Below are 21,369 nucleotides of genomic sequence, written 5' to 3'. Positions count from 1 at the left end.
TTTACTGCTTTATATTTTCTTAACATGGAACTGATTTTTCAAAAAGAGCATAGTCAATACTTCAATTTTCAGTGGTTATGTATTAGTAATAATGCCTGCTTTGTGTTCACTCTTTTTCACATGTGTATGTTAAGTGCTTTTGTCCATCCTTTGCTAAGCAGAATGGGCGTTTCTTTCACAGGGAGGATTAAGCACTTCAACTTTCCAATATAATGGATGTATTTCAGGAATCTCTTTACTGCCTCCTGCTGCCCTCTCTTCACCGCTGCCCCCTTGTGTATGCATCTCTGTTGAGTGAGGTTGCAGCCTGGCAATTTGGCCAAACTTTAAGCTGGATTGCAGATTGGTTGCATTTGTGTCGAGAGAGGGTGGATATTAATGGTAGCAGCTATGCAGGAAGTCCAGTCACTAGTAGAGTCCTGTAGGAATCTATGTTAGCACCGTTGCTCTTCACTAACTGTTATAAGTGCTTTGGATGAAGGCATTGGGAGTACAGTCCCTAAGTTTACTAATGGCATAAGATGAGTGAGAAGGTTAGGAATTTAGATGAAATAAGCTGACATACATTGGGGGAATAGCATGGGTGTGGCAGATGTATTTCAATGTCGATAAATGTAGCATGGTGTTGTTTAATTATGCTAATTCCAGGCATGTATATAGCATGCAGGGTTAACCTCTCAAGGCTGTGCAACTGGAGAGGAACCTGGGGGGGTTGTTCATAAAACACTGTAGGTCCATGACCAGTGCAGCAAGGCTATAACAGCAAGCAAATAGGATGTGTAACTGAGATTGTTAAATACAAAATTGAAGTGTAATACTTAACCTGTGTGGCTGCATCTAGAATTCTTTCTCTCTCGCTCTCTACCACACTTTCCCCCCCCCCCCTCACCCCTCACCCCAATTAGGCATCAGAATAATTGATTCCAACCAACTTTTATTTGCCACTGAAGTCATTTCATTGAGCTGATCAAACTAGAAGAATGAAACTAATAGCTTCATAAAATAGTGCATTTTCTTAGCAAACCAAAATCACATTAATGTTAAAATTATTACCCTCATTCCTCTGGAGGTGCAAAATATTTTGAACAAAATTAATAGAAATTATAATACATTCCAGAGTGAGATTATTAAACTCAAACTTACCAACTAGATAGAGAACAATAGGGAAATGCATTTATATCAAACACTTTGTTATTCAAAACTCACATGAAAATATATTCCAAAAGTCAAAGGATCAAGACATCTTTAAAATTATACCAAATAGTTTTTATTTTTCACAAATCATGGTATAGTAATTGAGGTATTCTTACCTGACAGTAATAATTATTACCTCATAAAATGCCTTTGTTCCTTGCTTTCATACCCTCATTCCCTCCCCTCCCCCCCCCCCCCCCCAACACACATATTTTGCATTAATGCTTGCAATTAATTTCTACACCAGGAGTTTGGTAAGTGGGAGGGCAGGTCCATGGAATTGCTCATTGCTTTCCTTTTAGACTCATAAAAGTTCTTTGAAGTTGAGACTTTGGCCTTCCATCTAACCTTCTCCAGCTTCACTATGGCATGAATCTTCTAACCATTCCTCAGAAAGGGATGATTGGCCAAGATTCTTACTGTTTGTGAGGAATGGGGGAGGGAAGTATCTAGCTACAGTCTCCTTTCTCTCTTCTCCCGCCCCCACTCCCCTTTGAAAACAGTATTGCACAAGAGGTAGGAATTGGAGATTTGCTTCATCATGTGATCTGAGAATTTTATGTATCAATAGGGACTCTTTTATTTTCAAGTCTTCATCAAAGAACCATTTCAGTTTATTAAAGTCTACTGTAGGACTGACTAAGAAATTCTTGAAGGGTAGAGAATCCCTGATGGAAGTTAACCAACCATTGATATATGTATGACAGTATTGCCGTGCACAAAAGCAGCAATAGCACATTGGCCTTTTAATGGCTCAAGTCTAGATTATAGTGTTTATTAGTTGGTAACACATCAGAACACACTTCAGAACTTGAAAACAAAAAATTGCCTTTTTTTAAGTTTAAAACAATTATAATTTTCCAGTTGAAGGTTATTTCCATAATTATTCACAATTCCAGATGCAAACTCAGTTGGGTCTAGGGATGATGCCACTGGTAAGAGAGGAAAATTGTATGAGTGTCAAATTTAAAGGGATGGGGGCAATTAAAGTGGTGTGCCTTGAGGAAACGAGTAAAATTCAGAAAGCTTCTGAAGAGCATTAAAAAGCATTTCAACCCATCAGCAGCCTTTGCCAAGCTGTTGTCTGGTGATTAAGAAATGGCAGGTCATAATGAAGGAAAGGGGAGCCTGGATGCAGACATTAGTCCACAAACAAGTGATGGCAGAGCCAGCATCTTTGGCTGCTGAAATGGAAATGATGCTGCAGGAGATGCTTGTGAAGAGGGTTGTCCTTGGTGCCACTACACAGCACTATCCCTTCGGTTAGCACTATGGCCTGCCTGGAAGAAGGAGCAGCCACGTTTCAGGCCAGAGCTGCTTGTTCCTGCCTCTCTGCACGTGCAAGCGCCATATTGATAATAACTGTAGGTGTCCTTAGAGCAAAAGGCACAGTTTGGCATCTGCCCTCTGCTGACCCAGACCCATTCAGTTCACATGGTCGTTCCTAGGTAGGTTTTCCAGGACTCAGAAATGATCTAACTGAAAAGTGGAAAAGGCTCGAAGGGCTGAATGGTCTACTCCTGTTCCTATGATTGATGGCATTTTGACAGGTGTGGCAAACAGGTAACACTGGCTCCTGATTACTTTGGCATGCTTTCTTTCATGCAGTACCCTGTAAAGCATAACATACTGTGATCGGGTGCTTCTGAGGTATCTTCCAGCATAGTGGTTAGTCAGGCATTCACATCTTATCATGATCCCACCGGGGATCTGCTAGTGCAGTCTCCTTTGGGAAAAGAAGCCCCGACCAGCACAATATCTGCTGAAGTGAGACAAGTTACCCCTTTCCTTCAGATGTGTGGGTGCAAATTTGAGGGTATGGAGCACCCCTGGTGCAGCCTGACCTGCCAGGCATCGCTCCACAGATCCTGCTCTTCCTATGAGCTTGTCGGGTCAGAGATTTTAATCGCTCCACCATTGGTGGCCATACCTTCAGCTACCTGGGCCCTAAGCTCCAGAATTCCCTCCCTAAACCTCTCCGCCTCTCTACCTCTCTTCCTTTAAGATACTCCTTAAAACCTATCTCTTTGTTCAAGCTTTTGTTCAATTGTCCTAATATCACCTTATGTGGTTCAGTGTCAAATTTTGTTTGATCATGCTCTTGTGAAGCGCCTAGGGACATTTCACTACATTAATGGTGCTATATAAATGCAAGTTGTTGTTGAGAATCCCTACTGGCACATTCTTTGGTGGCAATAAAAGCTAGATCTAAAGAAAAATGATAACTGGCACAAAGTTACATGAAAGACAATGTGCCAGCAGTAAAAGAAAAAGTACAAGAAGGGACTTTAAAGGGCGATTTTTAATGGCCCTCCCACCTGCAGGTCTGGTATAGGCCTTGCGATGAACATGCTGGGAACTTGGCCTAGGGGCATGCTGGACACCAAAAAATAATTTGGCACCCTTTTAATATGCAAAGGAAGCTCCCAACTGTTTCAGATGAGAATCCTCTCTCTTTCTCCCTCCCCTCCCCCCCCCACCCCCCCAACACCTGCCCTCTGGAAAATCAGGTACGTTGTGGAACTGGTGAAAACTGGTTGGGATCAAATCACGCCACGTTTTGTTCAATCTGCCCCATTTTCCATGTGCAAACAGAGCCAGAAATCCCCATTGTGCTCTTTATTGGGCAATGGAAAAAAAGGTAAAATGCACAGCAGGGATCTAAAAAAAAAGCATGAAAAAGAGGAAATTTTTTTTTATTCATTCATGGGATGTGGGCGTCGCTGGCAAGGCCAGCATTTATTGCCCATCCCTAATTGCCCTTGAGAAGGTGGCAGTGAGCCGCCGCCTTAAATGAGTGGCTTGCTAGGCCATTTCAGAGGGCAATTAAGAAGCAACCACATTGCTGTGTGTCTGGAGTCACATATAGGCCAGACCAGGTAAGGACGGCAGGTTTCCTTCCCTCAAGGGCATTAGTGAACCAGATGGGTTTTAACGACAATCCGGTAGTTTTGTGGCCACTATTACTGATACAAATTTTCTTTTTATTCCAGATTTGATTAATCGAATTTAAATTCCCCAGCTGCCGTAGTGGGATTTGAACTCATGACTCTGGATTACTAGTCCAATAACATAACCACTGTGCTACCGTACCCGTAAATAAAACAGCATAAACAAAGCTTTTAAAAAAAAACTTGGCTACTAAAAAAGTGAAGCAGGAAAAACCACTGCAGCAGGGGGCTATTTTAAAAAAAAAAGATAATGGAACCGGACTATTAAAAAAAAATACAAAGATATAGTGGGTTAAAAAAGCAGAATCTTTCAAAAAAGTTAATGAAGAAAGAAAAAATTTGCAATTATATAGCACCTATCACATCCTCACAACATCCAAAGTACTTCACAGCCCAGTTCTTTTGATGTGTAGTCACTGTTGTAATGTGGCCAAACACAGCATCCAATAAATTTGTGATAAAATATCTAGAGCAAATGACATGTAAAAATAATATAATGTAAATTATTGATTTTATTTATTACTGGTGAGCTGATAGAATTTGCCTGTCATTATATCAAAAAAGCACAAAATGGAATTCATCCTCCATACTCATAAACTTATACAGCAAATGTGGCCAACTGCTTAGAATTGCATACCACTAGCTTTTAGGCCCATTGATTCCTAAATTCAAATGTTAACTGCACTTTCTATGGGCAGTAGTGACCTTTATGCTTTGTGTTTGACCACATCTTTTCCTCAATATCCTCTTCAATTCTTTCAAGACTTGGGACTGAATGGAGGGGCATCCAGCATGTTGGTCGGATTTAAAAACAGAAAATGCTGGAAACACTCAGCGGTCAGACAGCATCTGTGGAGAGAGAAACAGAGTTAACGTTTCAGGTCAATGACCATTAGGACTAGAAGATGTTGGAGATGAACAGCTTTTAAGCAAGTGACAGCCAGGGAAAAGGGGAGGTGGTGGGGGTCAGGAAAAGAACAAGGGGGAAGGTCAGTGATAGGGTGGAGGGCAGGAGTGATTAAATGACAAAAGGGATGATGGTGCAAGGCAAAAGGGGGTGGTAATGGCACAAGTAAAGAAACAAAAGATGGGTCCAGAGAAGATGTAAATGGTTACAGCAGAATAGCAGTGGGGGAGGGAAGCATAGAAAATCTGGCAAAGAGGAGAAGGCTCCCATGGCCCAGGAATGTGGTGGAGAAAGGTGGGTAGACCCCAGAGGTTTGAACCACTCTGCCGACCGTGTACCGATAAGGAATCCCCACCCCAAGCACCGGCCTCACCTTCTCCACTCCTAGTGGTTCTGGTGTAGCCATCCTCCATTACCGGCACTTGCCGTCTGAAAGACAAGCCTTCCCCTCTTTGCTAGATTTTCCATTCCTGCTTGCCACCCTTTCACAGACCTTTGTTCTTTCCCTGCCCACCTTCACCTCTTTCTCCCCCCCCCCTTCCCCTGGCTCTGTATTTGCTTAAACGCTATTCATCTCTAATGTCTTCTAGTTCTGATGAAAGGTCATCGGCCTGAAACACTAACTGTCCCTCTTCACAGATGCTGCCTGACCTGCTGAGTGTTTCCAGCATTTTCTGTTTTTATTTCAGATTTCCAGCATCTGCAGTATTTTGCTTTTGTGTTGGTTGGTTGGATTTGTTCCTCCATCTCTGATTTACAGATGTGTCAAAACAAGCAGCAACTTAAGGTCATCGACCTGAAACGTTAACTCTGTTTCTTTCTCCACAGATGCTGCCTGACATGCTGAGTATTTCCAGTATTTTCTGTGTTTATTTCAGATTTCCAGCATCCACAGTGTTTAGTTTTTGACACAAAATGAGGGATTTATTGTTATGATCCCTGGATCAAGCTATTGTTTGACTAGATACTGGGCAGTAATGATGCTCTCCAGATAATAGGAGATGTGAAGTTCACTTTTAGGAGTGACCAGTGAAACAAATATTGGGTCTGTGCTAGATATTCTAACAAGTCCCTTATTTTTTTTATTATTTGTTCATGGGATGTGGGCGTCGCTGGCGAGGCCAGCATTTATTGCCCATCCCTAATTGCCCTTGAGAAGGTGGTGGTGAGCCACCTTCTTGAACCGCTGCAGTCCGTGTGGTGAAGGTTCTCCCACAGTGATGTTAGGAAGGGAGTTCCAGGATTTTGACCCAGCGACAATGAAGGAATGGCGATATATTTCCAAGTCGGAATGGTGTGTGACTTGGAGGGGAACGTGCAGGTGGTGTTTTTGCCATGCACCTGGTAGATGGTAGAGGTCGCGGGTTTGGGAGGTGCTGTTGAAGAAGCCTTGGCGAGTTGCTGCAGTGCATCCTGTGGATGGTACACACTGCAGCCATAGTGCGCCGGTAGTGAAGGGAGTGAATGTTTAGTGTGGTGGATGGGGTGCCAATCAAGCGGGCTGCTTTGTCCTGGATGGTGTCGAGCTTCTTGAGTGTTGTTGGAGCTGCATTTATCCAGGCAAGTGGAGAGTATTCCATCACACTCCTGACTTGTGCCTTGTAGATGGTGGAAAGGCTTTGGGGAGTCAGGAGGTGAGTCACTCGCCACAGAATACCCAGCCTCTGACCTGCTCTTGTAGCCACTGTATTTATGTGGCTGGTCCAGTTAAGTTTCTGGTCAATGGTGACCCCCAGGATGTTGATGGTGGGGGGATTCGGCGATGGTAATGCCATTGAATGTCATTGGGGAAGTGTTTATCGAGAATCCCAAAGCACTTTACAACAAATCAATAACTTTGAAAGTGTAGATACTTGTCATGTACGCAAACACAACAGCCAATTCACACAAACAGTAAATGACATGAATTGCCAGTAAATCTATTTTTGGTCCTGCTGGTTGAAGACATTCTTGAGGAGGGGGGGCGGGTCTGTGCCAGCTGGTTTACAAGATTGACAAATATGCAGGAAACAAATTAAATATCTTTGGGGCCCAAAAACCCTGAGCTGGAAGGAACAGCTTTCGAATCGCTGTCAGCCATATTTTTTGGCCTCACTCAAACAGCAGCAATCCAAACCTTCAGCCTCGCGAGATTTGAACGTGGTCCCGCTCCTTTCCTTTGTGCGTTTGCTCCATTATGTTCTGTGTTTGTGACGTTAGCTCGCGGGTTACGTGCGGAATTCCTTGTGACGCCGGCTGTTGGTCATTGGTTTGTGAGTGAGTGCGGGCCGGAGGCGCGCTGCCTGCTGTTGGTCATTGGTTTGTGAGTGAGTGCGGGCCGGAGGCGCGCTGCCTGCTGTTGGTCATTGGTTTGTGAGTGAGTGCGGGCCGGAGGCGCGCTGCCTGCTGTTGGGCGACTCGTTGGTTCAGTTGAGCCGCGGACCAGCGGTGAAACTTCCCGAGTTCAGAACGGAACGAACGGCGCAGGAGCGGAACTGGGCCTGGGCGGAGAGGCGTTCACCGCGTCTTTGAATGCAACAGCGGCGTGAGGCCGACGAGCGAACATGATGCGTAGTAAGGCAGAGGTGGAGAAGTACATGGCCTCGCTGCAGGGTGTTATGCCGCTCTCGCCCCGCGAGGTAAGTGCCTCCGACTACCCGTCACCGCGCTCCGAGCAGACAACTTGCGGACCGAGGAAAGGGCGCGGGGACTGCAGGTTGCGGCCTGGGCTGTTGGGCCTCGCCTTCATCAGGCTGTAGAAGTTGTGCTTTCGGGACCGCGCTTATTATTATCTGCAACAGAAAGTGGGAGGCATTCTGAGGAAGCTGTCGTGCTTCAAAGTGGAGGCGGCGGCAGTGAGTTGTATCACATGTTGCACATATTTTTGGCGACGCAGTGATTCTGGACTGTGTCTAAACCAAATGAATCCATACTTTCAGTTTGGTGGTTATTGGTTTCGTTTCTTTGGAAATTTGGATGCGTGAGGCGTTGTTAATGCTGCCACCCACGATTGCTTTATCTTCATTTGAATTTTATGAATTGCTCGGGTATAATATAAATATTTCAATTTGGGTTTTTAGTTTATTTGCAGCAATAATAATGGGCCCCTCATTTGTCACCTACATGCTGTCTCTCGGTGACATCATCTGAAAACATGTCAGGTTCCACATATATGCTGACTACACCCAGCTCTACCTCCCCATCACCTCCTCCACTGTCTCTGATTTGTCACATTGCTTGTCTGACATCCAGTAAGGGATAAGCAAAAATTTCCTCCAGCTAAATATTGGGAAGACCAAAGCCACAAACTCTGTTCCTTAGCCACTGACTTCATCCTTCTCCCTGGCCACTGTCTGAGACTGAACCGGACCGTTCGCAACCTTGGCGTCCTATTTGACCCTGAGTTGAGCTTCCGAACACATCCGTTGCATCACCAAGACTGTCTACTTCCACCTCTAAAAACATTGCCCGTTTCTGCCCCTGCCTTAGCTCTTCTGCTGAAACCCTCATACATGCCTTTGTTACCTCTAGACTTGACTATTCCAATGCTCTCCTGGCTGGCTTCCCATCTTCCACCCTCCATTGAGCTCATCCAAAACGCTGCTACCCATATTCCAACTGGCACCAAGTCTGTTCACCCATCAGCCCTGTGCTCACTGCTCTACATTGGCTTCTGGACTGGGAGCGCCTCTATTTTAAAATTCTCATCCTTGTTTTCAAATCCCTCCATAGCCTTGCCCCTCCCTATCTCTGTAACTTCCTCCAGCCCTAAAAGCCTCCGAGATCTCTGCCTTCATCCAATTCTTGCTTCTTGCGCATCCCTGATTTTAATCGCTTCACCATTGGTGGCTGTGCCTTCAGCTGCCTAGGTCCTGAGTTCTGGAATTCCCTCCCTAAGCGTTCCCGCCTCTCTACCTCGCTCTCCTCCTTTAAGATGCTCCTTAAAACCTACCTCTTTGACCAAGCTTTTGGTCACCTGTCCTAAAATCTCGTGGCTCAGTGTCAAATTTTGTTTGCTAATGCTCCTGAGAAGCACCTAGGGACGTTTTACTATGTTAAAGGTGCTATGTAAATACAAGTTGTTGTTGTGCAATTTAATGGAATTTGACTTAGTAATCTGTTATAACTAAATAGTTTGTTTACCTTGCTAGGAAATTTTGGGGAATGGGCTGGGATTTTTATTGAGGCTTTGTGGTTGTAATTTGTGTTTTACATAACTTTTCTTTTAGAAATCACTCAAAGGATTTTTGTTTGCAAAACTCTACTATGAAGCCAAAGAATATGAACTTGCAAAGAGGTAAAAAATATTTCTGTTGTATTTTACAATGCTGCTGTAATTTTTTAAAATTTATATTTTGATTAGACAAGTCCAGGAAAATTATTCTCCTTAGGCTGTTCTGAAAACTTTTCAACTGGTACACTGCTGAAAAAAATACTAATTACAACAATAAAACACTTACATTTGTAGCTTTATTAATAATTGTATGCAAGGAAAATATTTAAAAATATATTGGGCCATAATTTGCTGTAGCACGGCATCTAATGGCGTCTGCAATTAATTAGACTTGTCCTTGCACGTTTAGGTTTTTAAATGTTTTGCGTGGCAAGTTGCTGAAAGTGCGAGCTGATAACGTCACAGCGAGGGAAACAGGGCACCTGGGACCTGAATGAACAGGGCAAGCAACTGTGTATCTCCTTAACCAATCAGATTGAAGGGCTGTGAAATTAACAGCGCAAGGCCTGAGAAGGAAGTGTAAATTAGAGTGGGTGAATTCGAAGTCAAATCAGGTACAGAAAGACAACTAGAAAGGGAAAGAAGAGACAAAGGAAAAGTAAAAAAAAAAATTACAATTTTAAATTTTACATTTTTTAAATTTCCAACAATTAAAACCTGAAGAAATAAGGCTCCACACTTGTAATAGTTTAATTTTCAGTGCTAGGGAGGTTGATTGGCAATAATTAACACTTATCACATTGTTAAAAGGCTAAATAGCCATGGCAACTTTTTGTGGTGAGCTTAGTTCGTATCTACTGCGCAAATACTGCAACTTCAAGCCATTCAATGCATTTCAATGTTGACGCAGACAGCAAAATGCCGTTTTCACGAAGCTAATGACGGAGCGGCGCAACTCAAACATTAGCTTTTGGATATTTGAGTTTAACCATGTTTCTGCCTGAAGTTGCTTATTTATTTGTGCATAAATAATGGCAAGCACCATTAGCTTCGCCATTATTTTGACAGCTTAATCTGGCCCACTAAGTTTAAGTGCTTGTCCTTATCCCTTTTCCATCTTATTCTCTCTATCCTATTTTAACCTCTAACTTATTTTCCAACTCATGTATTCCATATTTTTAAGTTTTATTTTTAAACCTTAAGTTCAGTTGCTAGAGAGTGTCTAACAGCCATGCATACCGACCAGGTCAGTGCTAAATTAGCTGATGTTGGGTTGAGTGGCAAAAGTGGTGCTAATTTGGCTTTGGCATCCTAGGGCTAGACAGGGAAAATCAGCTGCATTTCCTGCTCCTGATTATTGTCTAGTATTGTGGTTGGATGTGGGGCTTTTTACTGTTGCATAGCCTGCTAAAACAATGTCTAGACGCACACAGTGGTCACTTGGAAAATACTGGAGAGCATCCATGGAACCATATTACATCAGGAGGGGGGGGGGAACATTTCCAAAATGTTCCCCCCCCCCTCTGAGAAAATCTTTGGCTAATAAACTGCTTGTAATGCCCATTATTTCAAGTCAAATCACAAATACCAGAAAATCAGCATAGTTGTATTGTGCATGTAACTAGATGGAATTGTCATGACGTTAAGATACAGATCAGCCATGATCTGAATGGTGGAATAAGCTGATAGGGCTGAATGACATACTCCTGTTCCTATGAATTGGTTGCAATTGAGGAGTAAAATTTTGGATTCCCAAAGAAGTATGTACCTTCATATGTCAACTTGGTACGTTAAGGATTAATGCAGTCGTTCTAGTAGAAGAATTCTTTGCTGTTTTCTGCCATTTGGTTTCCTTACAAAGTGAGAAAGCAACAACTGACCTTAAATATTCCAATTCTGTTTAATGTATTTCATATTATCCGTGTTCTGGAACATTTGCTTAATTGATATTGCTGGCTCATCAACAGATTTACAAAGCCGAAGCTGTTCACAGAATCATCCAGCTCAGGAGGAGGCCATTCAGTGCATAGTACGAGTGCTGGCTCTTTGAAAGAGCTATCCAGTTAGTCCCACTCCCTTGCTCTTTCCCCATAGCCCTGCAAATTGTTCCTTTTCAAGTATATATCCAATTTCCATTTGAAAGTTACATCCTTTTGTGGCTCCCTCAGATTTGATTTCAGCATTAAAGACCACTTGCTTGGTTAATTAGGAAGTATTATTTCATAAATGCTTTTTATGGCCCTGCTGTAATCTCTCAAAAAAAATTTGCAGGCAAATATCAGCATACATAAATGTGCAGGAAAGGGATCCAAAAGCGCACAAGCTTCTCGGCCAGATCTATGAGTCTGAAGGCAACATTGAAAAAGCCATTGGTTGTTACAAGGTAAGGGCTATGGTTCAAGTATGGCATTGTTCAGATGTTTTGTGTTTTTACCTAAATTGGTACATTTTTGTATTTTATTAATTGAAGACTTATAGCTGCATGTGTTACAGAATATTCTTAGTACTTGATCTGATAGAGGGCTACAATGCCTTTTTAAGGATGAATTCTACAATATTGAATTAGTGAATTCTACAGTGTTAATGGGACTAAAAGCCGACAAATCACCTGGAGCTGATAGCCTACATCTTAGGGTTTTAAAAGAGGTAGCTACAGAGATAGTGGATGTATTGGTTTTGATCTTCCAGAATTCCTGAGATTCTGGAACGGTCCCTGTGGATTGAAAGGTAGCAAATGTAACCCCGCTATTCAAGAAAGGAGGGAGAGAAAACACAGGGAACTATAGGCCAGTCAGCCTGATAGTTGTAGGGAAAATGCTAGAATCTATTAAGAACGTAGTAACAGGGCACTTAGAAAATCATAATATGACTAGGCAGAGTCAACACTGGTTTATGAATGGGAAATCGTATTTGACAAATCTGTTAATTTTTTGAGGGTGTAACTAGCAGGGTACACGAATCACAGAAAGTTAACATGCAGGTACAGCAAGCAATTAGGAAGGCAATTGATAGTGAGCTTTTATTGCAAGGGCGTTGGAATATAAGAGTAAGGAGGTCTTGCTGCAATTATACAGGGCTTTGGAGAGACCCCACCTGGAGTACTGTGTACAGTTTTGGTTTCCTTACCTAATGAAGGGTATACTTGCCTTAGAGGGGGTACAACGAAGATTCACTAGATTGATTCCTGGGATCAGAGGGTTGTCCTATGAGGAGAGATTGTGTAGGATGGGCCTATACTCTGGAGTTTAGAAGAATGGGAGGTGATCTCATTGAAATGTATAAGATTCTTAGAGGGCTTGACAGGGTTGATGCTGAGAGGCTGTTTCCCCTGGCTGGAGAGTCTAGAACTTAGGGTCATAGTCTCAAGATAAGATTTTTGGACACTTAAGGAATCAAGAGTTATGGGGATAGGGCAGGAAAGTGGAGTTGAGATAGATCATCAGCTGTGGTCTTATTGAATGGTGGAACAGGTTTGAGGGTCCTTATGGCCTACTCCTGCTCCTATTTCTTATGATTATAGCCAGATAATTTGGCAATGACTGTTAGTAAAACATTCCAAGGTGAATAACTTCCTTGATTTATAGCCGGTCAAGTGTGTTATCTGTTGTTGTCAATAGTACAACTTGTCATTGCTGTGTTTGAGTGCAATTAATAGTACAAGCTTCTTGGCTTTAGGTGACAAAGGGCCAATGAGGATCAAATTACAAATATATATATTCAGGATAACTAGCCACCTTTGTGCATATGATAGTGATTCTGGCAAAATATTTATTTCAGTAGAACTCTTGTTGCATATGAGAATGGCACACAGAATTCCAGCAGACATTCCCTGCCTCTGATTATTTTTTAAATAACACAGCCATAAGTTGATTGGAAGTTTAGATAAAAATTGGCAAATCAAAACCTCTAACAAAAGTAACCAAATGTGTTTAGTCTGTGGTTTGTGATTGTGTAAACTGATCATTGATTTGGTATAACAATTTATGGTGCCACCCAAATATATTCTAAGTTTTATAACTTTTTGTCTTTTTAAAAAAAACTGATCATTTTGTAAGGTTTGTTGGGGTCTCTTGTTGTGCTTTGCCCAGGTCATTACTCATACTTGTGATGAGTCAAGGCCATTTATATATGCACTAATTTATACTTTAAGGTAGTCTGAGTAGCATTTTTATTTTTAGTTGTAAAGTTCCTTTGCTTCCTGACATAACTATTTTGCAGTGTTAGTGAAATTTTAGCAGCACATAACTGTTAGCTTTTTCTTGCCATTTGTTCCTCATCCCTTCTCTTCTGAAGGTGGTGACTCTTCGGGGTATGGTTCCACTGGTCCCAATTACCCTGTTACATTCCCCAGTTAATCATTATTGATGTGAGCATTGGCAGGGTATTCAACTATGGAGGGACATCACAGTCTAGACTAATCCTCTTCCCATTTGCTGTTCAAGCACGTGAGCTTTAAGAAATAAACCAAAGGTTACTACCTTTTGAGGTCTTGTTTTTCAATTTAGTGCTTAACTCCTTAAACTCCCTCCGCAAAATCTCAAATGCACTTCTATCTGTCATTGGTTCCAATGTGAACCACAACATTTGGCTGCCCTCCCTCCCACACCCAATGATGGCCTTCATCCTGGCAGAGGGAGGCAGTATATCATTTGGGACTCCTGGTTATGACTGCAAGAAAGACTATTCCCCTCATCTTCCTCTGAGCTACAGATAAGACACTAAAACATTGGCATTCTATGGTCCCTGAGGAAGAGAGGAACCAAGAACAATAGGTAAAAGGTAAGCTGACGCTTCACTTCACCTCTTTCTCTCCACCCCCCCCCCCACCCCATCTCCATTTTGTTCAGTCCTATTACAGGGGTTGCTTATCTCTGATTTCTGCCTGAGAATCTGCAGCCCTGTTCTTTTCAGATGCTGACAGATCTGCTGTATGTTTCCAAGAATTTTTGATTCGTCAAGGATATGAGTTGTGCTTTGAAGATGAATTTCCTGTAAATTGTGATTAAACATGTACTGACACGCTTCCTTGATTTTTATTAGCGAGTTGTGGAGCTGAACCCAGTTCAGAAAGACATTTTCCTGAAAGTGGCTGATTTGCTGTGTAATAGTGGACACCTGATTGATGGAAGAGCTGAGTACTGGGTGGAGAAGGCAGCCAAGCATTTTCCTGGTAATGGAATAGTTTACCAACTGAAGGTGAGCTAAAACATTGCTTTTTGTGGAGCTTTAAATCGTGAAAGTGAATCAAAACTCAGAAGCTCTGATCCATGACACTATTATTTAAAGATTCAGTCGTTCTGCCAATTACATTCTAATGGTCTTTGCTCTTCATTGGCTGCAGTAATGAGATGCTAGGTAATCAGTATCCAGTAAATTTTAAATCTTTATGAAACTTCTAAAAAGCTCTAACAGCCAAGAAGTTTATGTACTGTGATTAAAATCTTGAATTTTAAAGCCTTCACTGTGCCCTCAGGCAATAGGGTATTTGAATTGCAGAAATGTAATTCTGTGGTATATTTGAATTCTAACTAATCTGGGTTTGTAACCCTTCTTTCTTATTAAAGATCTGTTTCAAGTGCTCGATCATTTTTCTATCTTTTTAAAGGAGAAGCTGCTGAGCACAAAAGGACAATTAGGCCATTCTGAATTGCTCGACCTTATTCAGTCAGAACTGCATTCTAGGCCAGATGATCCGCATGTTAATATTCGCTTGGTGGATTTCTACTGCTCTATTGGGAAACTTGAAGAAGCTGTGAATTTCTGCGTTAGTACGGAGAAGAGAAGAACCCTTTGCAAAAGTCTGGAATGGTACACCTGCACAGTACAAACATTAAAGGTGTGCGATAGTGTTATTTTTGTCATTCTTCCTGCAATAGTACGCACCATTTTTAAAAAAAAAGACCAGCTATATAAAAGTCTATACTCTCTTTCCTTTCCACTAATGAAGGCGTCTGCTTAACCTCAGATTGATCGAAAAGTTTGTTTTCTAGGTTCTGAAAAGTTTTTAAAATAATGTTTCTCTACAAAGAAAGGAAGTAGTTACAAAATATGTGACACAATAGGATGTATTTTGCTGTAAAAATAAAGGTGAGGCTAACAGCGCTCACCGTTATTCATGTACAAATTGGACAGTAACTTCCGTCGACCACACATGCGCAGTTAAACGTGGAAATCCGGAAGTTGCTGGCTGAGATGCGATGCTTCTCCAACAGTTGCGTGAAAATGGCATCTCGCAGTCTGACAACCCCTGAACGTCGTGAATTTCCTGTACTTACCTGATAGATACGGATTAAACTCGCCAAAAAAAAGTTAAGTCAACTCAATTCAAGTCTAAGTACCCTTTTAACATAAGAGCATAAGAAATAGGAGTAGGCCATACAGCCGCTCGATCCTGCTCCGCCGTTCAGTAAGATCATGGCTGATTTTCTATCTCAACTTCACTTTCTGACCCTATCCCCATATCCCTGGATCCCCTTAACGGCCACAAAAACATGGTAAGTCTTAATAACGGCCAAACAACATCTCTGGCACTAAAAGTTAACTTTTACAAGTGTGGAATCTCATTCCTTCATATTTTAATTATTGTTGGACATTTTTTTTAAAAAGTAATTTTTAAGAAACTTTTTCTCAATTCAGTCTTACCATCTCTCTATTTTGCTTTCTGTACCTGATTTGACATTGAATTCACTATTCAAACTTACATTTCCTGGTTCCGATTAACAGTGTTTCAATCTGATTGGTTGGTTAAGGAGATGCACAACTGCTTGTCCTGTTCACAAAGGTCCTAAATGCCCTGTTGAAGGTGCTGCGCCTTTTTGCTCTCTAATTTAGAGGAACTTACTGTGCAAAAATTGATAGTCTATGGGCAAGTGCAAGTCGAACGAGTGGCTCGTGCTGTTCGTTTGCTGCTCACAGCAATATCAGGCCCAATGTAAATTCTTCCATAGAACCAGCCACCCATAGTTACTATATTAATTGGTTTTCCATTAGAAAGCATGAAAGCCAGGAATGGAGGAAAAAAAACCAAATTGGATCCTTTTTCTCTGTTCCATCTGATTTTGGTATCCAATGATCAGAGTGTAACGGAACAAGTTATCTGTTCTTAGAATAGTTTAAACTCCAGAATAGTATATGATGTTCAAACATTCTTTGGTAAACTTCTGGGTTTGTGTAATTCAGTTTTTTTTTGTAATATTCTGCAGAAATATCTTGGTTCTTCAAATGTCTCAGGAGCTGATAAAAGCAGCCGGCGATCAATGCAGAAGGAGTTGCTCCTGGCTTCCTCAAACCTTATGTTTCTGACATTGTCAACCAGAGATGTCCGACATGCTGTAGATGCTCTAAGGAGGTAACCTTCCGTGTGTTTTCTAAAATCTTTTTTTTCTTGTTATATTGATTTGGGCTGGACTATGATTCTACAGGTGCTGGTCGCCTTTCCATTATCACCAATGGCTATTACTCTGTGAGTTCACCGATTAGTGTCAGCAGCTTTTGACTGGGGGCACGTTTTGGCTATGCCAGATGTTGTTTTCACTGGATATCTGCACATGCAGCAGGAGTCACTGTATAGAGAACAGGAGTAGGAGGCCAAGCCTGGTTTTCTCTTCCGAGGGACACTGAGGCCAGCAACAACTCTATTGTTGCCCTGCTAAGGTCAGCTAACTAGACCAGGAATCGAACCTTGGATCTTGCTCATCTGTTTGGCTGGGTGCTATAACAAAAAAGAACTAGCACTTGTATAACTCCTTTTAACATAGGAAAATGTCCTGGGGCACTTCAAATTGGGTAATTGGACACTGAACAGGAATTGGGAAAAGATTGGGGGTAGTGATCAAAGGCAAGATCGAAGCATTGAGTTTAGGGGAGGCTTTTGGGAAAGGGTTGATTATGGCATGGTAACGAGATTTAAGAGAATTCTGGATTGCAGGCTCATAATGGCCAAAGACAATGCTGTGATGGGAGGGCCATGCACAGCACCTCAGAGAGAAGAGAGTGAGTTTGGATGTAACGCTGAAGAAAATTACGGAGTTAGGTTGGAGCAAAGACCTTTGCTCCAACCTTTGCAAATGAGCACAAGGATGTGCTGGAGGCTGGGGAACTGGAGGACATTGAGAACTAAGGTGATGAGTGAGTAGGACTTAAGGGACAGAATGCATGGTGGGGGAATTCTAGATGAGTTGGAGTTTGCAAGACCAGCTGGGAGGGAGTTGGAAAAGTTGAATCTTGATGAGCGTTTTGGCTGAAGTGGGGGGGGGGCGGCAAGGTGAAAATAGGTGATCTTGGCGCTAGATTGAAAGTAGTCTTGAAAGCACCATACTGGGTTGAGCAGGACACCACTGTGCATTGTGAGGGTTAGTCTAAGTTAGGTGAAGGATGCAATTGGGATCTAGAGGACAAAGTTTTGGGAGAGTATTGAATAAGGATAGCTTTGGTTTTACTGATTTAGGAAGCTCTTGCTCCTCCATGACTTGATGTCAGGCAGTCTGACACCTAAATTAATCTCAGCAAATTATATGTCTCAGACACTGATCTCTGGGAATTTGATGAATGATCCATCTAATGCTGAATCATGGTGATGCCACTGAACTGCCTTTATAACCTCTGCCGTTCATTTTGTTAGTCAACGCTCTACAATCATTTCTATCTTCAGCTGTTTACATACTCAGTGTTGAGTATTCCTAATCGTGATTTTGAAGTTCTCTGATTTGGCAAGAAAGGGTTAATTTATTCACTCAGTAGCTTGTGGGTCTCCTAATGGGGATTGGTAAAGTAAACTCAAATTTAATCCAAACCGGGTGATGCAGGACAGTTTGAGAGCCAAACTTGGGCATCGTTCACTCCTAGAAGTAGGCTGGGCAGTAAATCCCAGATGGTTTCTTAGCGAGTAATTATGGTGAAGGGTTAAGTATTTGTCTGGTTCCTTGACACATTGGGATATCAACTCCAGTGTTCTGAGAACAGCAGCACTCATGAAGTTCACAGTGGCAGCAGAATGATAAAGCTGTGCTATGCATATGGAAGTATGGTAGGGTAACATAGTGGTTATGTTACTGGACTAGTAATCCAGAGGCCTGGACTGATAATCCGGAGTCATGAGTTCAATTCCCGCCATGGCAGCTGGGGAATTTAAATGTAATTAATTAAATAGAGATCTGGAATAAAAAAAACTAGTGTCAGTAATGGTGGCCATGAAACTACCGGATTGTCTTAAAAGCCCTGGTTCACTAATGTCCTTCAGGGAAAAAAAACTGGTCCTTACCCAGTCTGGCCTATATGTGACTCTAGACCCACAGCAATGTGGTTGATTCTTAATCACCCTCTGAAATGGCCTAGCAAGCCAGTCAGTTGTACAATCTCGCTACAGAAAGTCACAATAAGAATAAAACCGGACAGACCACCTGGCATCGGACCACTAGGCACCAGACACAACAAAGGCAAACCAAGTGCCGTCGCCCTGCAAAGTCCTCCTCACTAACATCTGAGGACTTGTGCCAAAATTGAGAGAGCTGTCCCACAGACTAGTCAAGCAACAGCCTGACGTAGCCATACTCACAGAATCATACCTGTCAGCCAACGTCCCAGACTCTTCCATCACCATCCCTGGGTATGTCCTGTTCCACCGGCAGGACAGACCCACCAGAGGTGGCGGTACAGTTGTATAGAGTCAGGAGGGAGTGGCCCTGAGAGTCCTCAACATTGACTCTGGACCCCATGAAATCTCATGGCATCAGGTCAAACATGGGCAAGGAAACCTGCTGATTACTACCTACTGCCCTCCCTCAGCTGATGAATCAGTCTTCCTCCATGTTGAGCACCACTTGGAGGAAGCACTGAAGGTAGCAAGGCTACAGAATGTACTCTAGATGGGGAACTTCAATGTCCATCACAAAGAGCGGCTCGGTAGTACCACTACTGACCGAGCTGGCCGAGTCGTGAAGGCGTAGCTGCCAGATTGGACCTGTGACAGGTGGTGAGCGAACCAACACGAGGGAGAAACCTACTTGACCTCGTCTTCACCAGTCTACCTGTCGCAGATGCATCTGTCCATGACATTATTGGTAGGAGTGACCACCGCACAGTCCTTGTGGAGACGAAGTCCCGTCTTCACACTGAGGGCACCATCCAACATGTTATGTGGCACTACCACCGTGCTAAATGGGATAGATTCAGAACAGATCTAGCAGCTCAAAACTGGGTATCCATGAGGTGCTGTGGGCCATCAGCAGCAGCAGCAGGACAATCTGTAACCTCATGGCCCGGCATATTCCTCACTCTACCATCACCAACAAGCCAGGGGATCAACCCTGGTTCAATGAGGAGTGTAGAAGAGCATGCCAGGAGCAGCATCAGGCATACCTAAAAATGAGGTGCCAACCTGGTGAAGCTTCTACACAGGAATACATGCATGCTAAACAGTGGAAGGAACATGCTATAGACAGATCTAAGCGATTGCACAACCAACAGATCAAAGCTCTGCAGTCCTGCCACATCCAGTCGTGAATGGTGGTGGACAATTAAACAACTAACGGGAGGCGGAGGCTCCGTGAACATCCCTATCCGTAATGATGGCAGAGTCCAGCATGTGAGTTTAAAAGACAAGGCTGAAGCGTTTGTAACCATCTTCAGCCAGAAGTGCCGAGTGGATGATCCATCTCTGCCTCCTTCCGATGTCTCCACCATCACAGAAGCCAGTCTTCATCCAATTCGGTTCACTCCAAATGTTATCAAGAAATAGCTAAGTGCACTGGATACAACAAAGGCTATGGGCCCCGTCAACATCCCGGCTGAAGTGCTGAAGGCTTGTGCTCCAGAACTAGCTGCGCCTCTAGCCAAGCTGTTCCAGTACAGCTACAACACTGGCATCTACCCGACAATGTGGAAAATTGCCCTTGAGAAAAGGTATGTCCTGTCCACAAAAAGCAGGACAAATCCAATCCGGCCAGTTACTGTCCCATCAGTCCACTCTCCATCATCTTCCATCAAGTGACACTTACCAATAACCTGCTCACCGATGCTCAATTTGGGTTCCGCCAAGACCACTCTGCTCCAGACCTCATTACAGCCTTGGTCCAAACATGGACAAAAGAGCTGAATTCCAGAGGTGAGGTGAGAGTGACTGCCCTTGACATCAAGGCAGCATTTGACCGAGTGTGGCACCAAGGAGCCCTAGTAAAATTGAAGTCAATGGGAATCAGTGGCTGGAGTCATACCTAGCACGAAGGAAGATGGTAGTGGTTGTTGGAGGCCAATCATCTCAGCCCCAGGACATTGCTGCAGGAGTTCCTAAGGGCAATGTCCTAGGCCCAACCATCTTCAGCTGCTTCATCGATGACCTTTCTTCCATCATAAGGTCAGAAATGGGGATGTTCGCTGATGTTTGTAGTGTTCAGTTCCATTCGCAACCGCTCAGACGATGAAGCAATCGTGTCCGCATGCCGCAAGACCTGGATAGCATCCAGGCTTGGGCTGATAAGTGGCAAGTAACATTTGTGCCAGGCAATGACCATCTCCAACAAGAGAGAGGCTAACCACCTCCTCTTGACTATCAACGGCATTACCATCGCCGAATCCCCCACCATCAACATCCTGGAGGTCACCATTGACCAGAAACTCAACTGGGCCAGCCACATAAATACTGTGGCTACGAGAGCAGGTCAGAGGCTGGGTATTCTGCGGTGAGTGATTCACCTCATGACTCCCCAAAGCCTTTCCACCATCTACAAGGCACAAGTCAGGAGTGTGATTGAATACTCTCCACTTGCCTGGATGAATGCAGCTCCAACAACACTAGAAGCTCAACAGCATCCAGGACAAAGCAGCCTGATTGATTGGCACCCCATCCACCACCCTAAACATTCACTCCCTTCATCTCCGGCGCACCGTGGCTGCAGTGTGTACCATCTACAAGATGCACTGCTTCAAATTGCCAAGGCTTCTTCGACAGCACCTCCCAAACCCGTGACGTCGGCCACCTAGAAGGACAAGGGCAGCAGGCACATGGGAACAACACCACCTGCACGTTCCCCTCCAAGACACACACCGTCCTGACTTGGAAATATATCGTTGTTTCTTCATCGTCGCTGGGTCAAAATCCTGGAACTCCCTACCTAACAGCACTGTGGGAGAGCCTTCACCACACGGACTGCAGCTGTTCAAGAAGGTGG

At 43.3% G+C, this 21,369-nt stretch overlaps 1 protein-coding gene across 2 annotated transcripts in view; it reads left to right on the top strand.

Moving 5' to 3' along the window:
* The first annotated feature begins 7,292 nt into the window (after positions 1 to 7,292).
* Positions 7,293 to 21,369, top strand: part of ranbp2 (RAN binding protein 2) — a 63,913-nt gene continuing 49,836 nt past the window's right edge. For both annotated transcript variants that reach the window (XM_067986171.1, XM_067986170.1), the window contains exons 1-6: positions 7,293 to 7,670; positions 9,261 to 9,328; positions 11,477 to 11,588; positions 14,246 to 14,401; positions 14,811 to 15,041; positions 16,408 to 16,553. In XM_067986171.1, coding sequence (XP_067842272.1) covers positions 7,596 to 7,670; positions 9,261 to 9,328; positions 11,477 to 11,588; positions 14,246 to 14,401; positions 14,811 to 15,041; positions 16,408 to 16,553 — 788 coding nt within the window. In that variant the 5' untranslated portion in view covers positions 7,293 to 7,595. The remainder of the gene's footprint in view (positions 7,671 to 9,260; positions 9,329 to 11,476; positions 11,589 to 14,245; positions 14,402 to 14,810; positions 15,042 to 16,407; positions 16,554 to 21,369) is intronic.

Source organism: Heptranchias perlo, chromosome 6 (genome assembly GCF_035084215.1).
Source record: "Heptranchias perlo isolate sHepPer1 chromosome 6, sHepPer1.hap1, whole genome shotgun sequence".
NCBI classification, from domain to species: Eukaryota; Metazoa; Chordata; class Chondrichthyes; order Hexanchiformes; family Hexanchidae; genus Heptranchias; species Heptranchias perlo.
The sequence above is the reverse complement of the archived record's forward strand: the minus strand, read 5'-3'. Positions and strand labels throughout refer to the sequence as shown.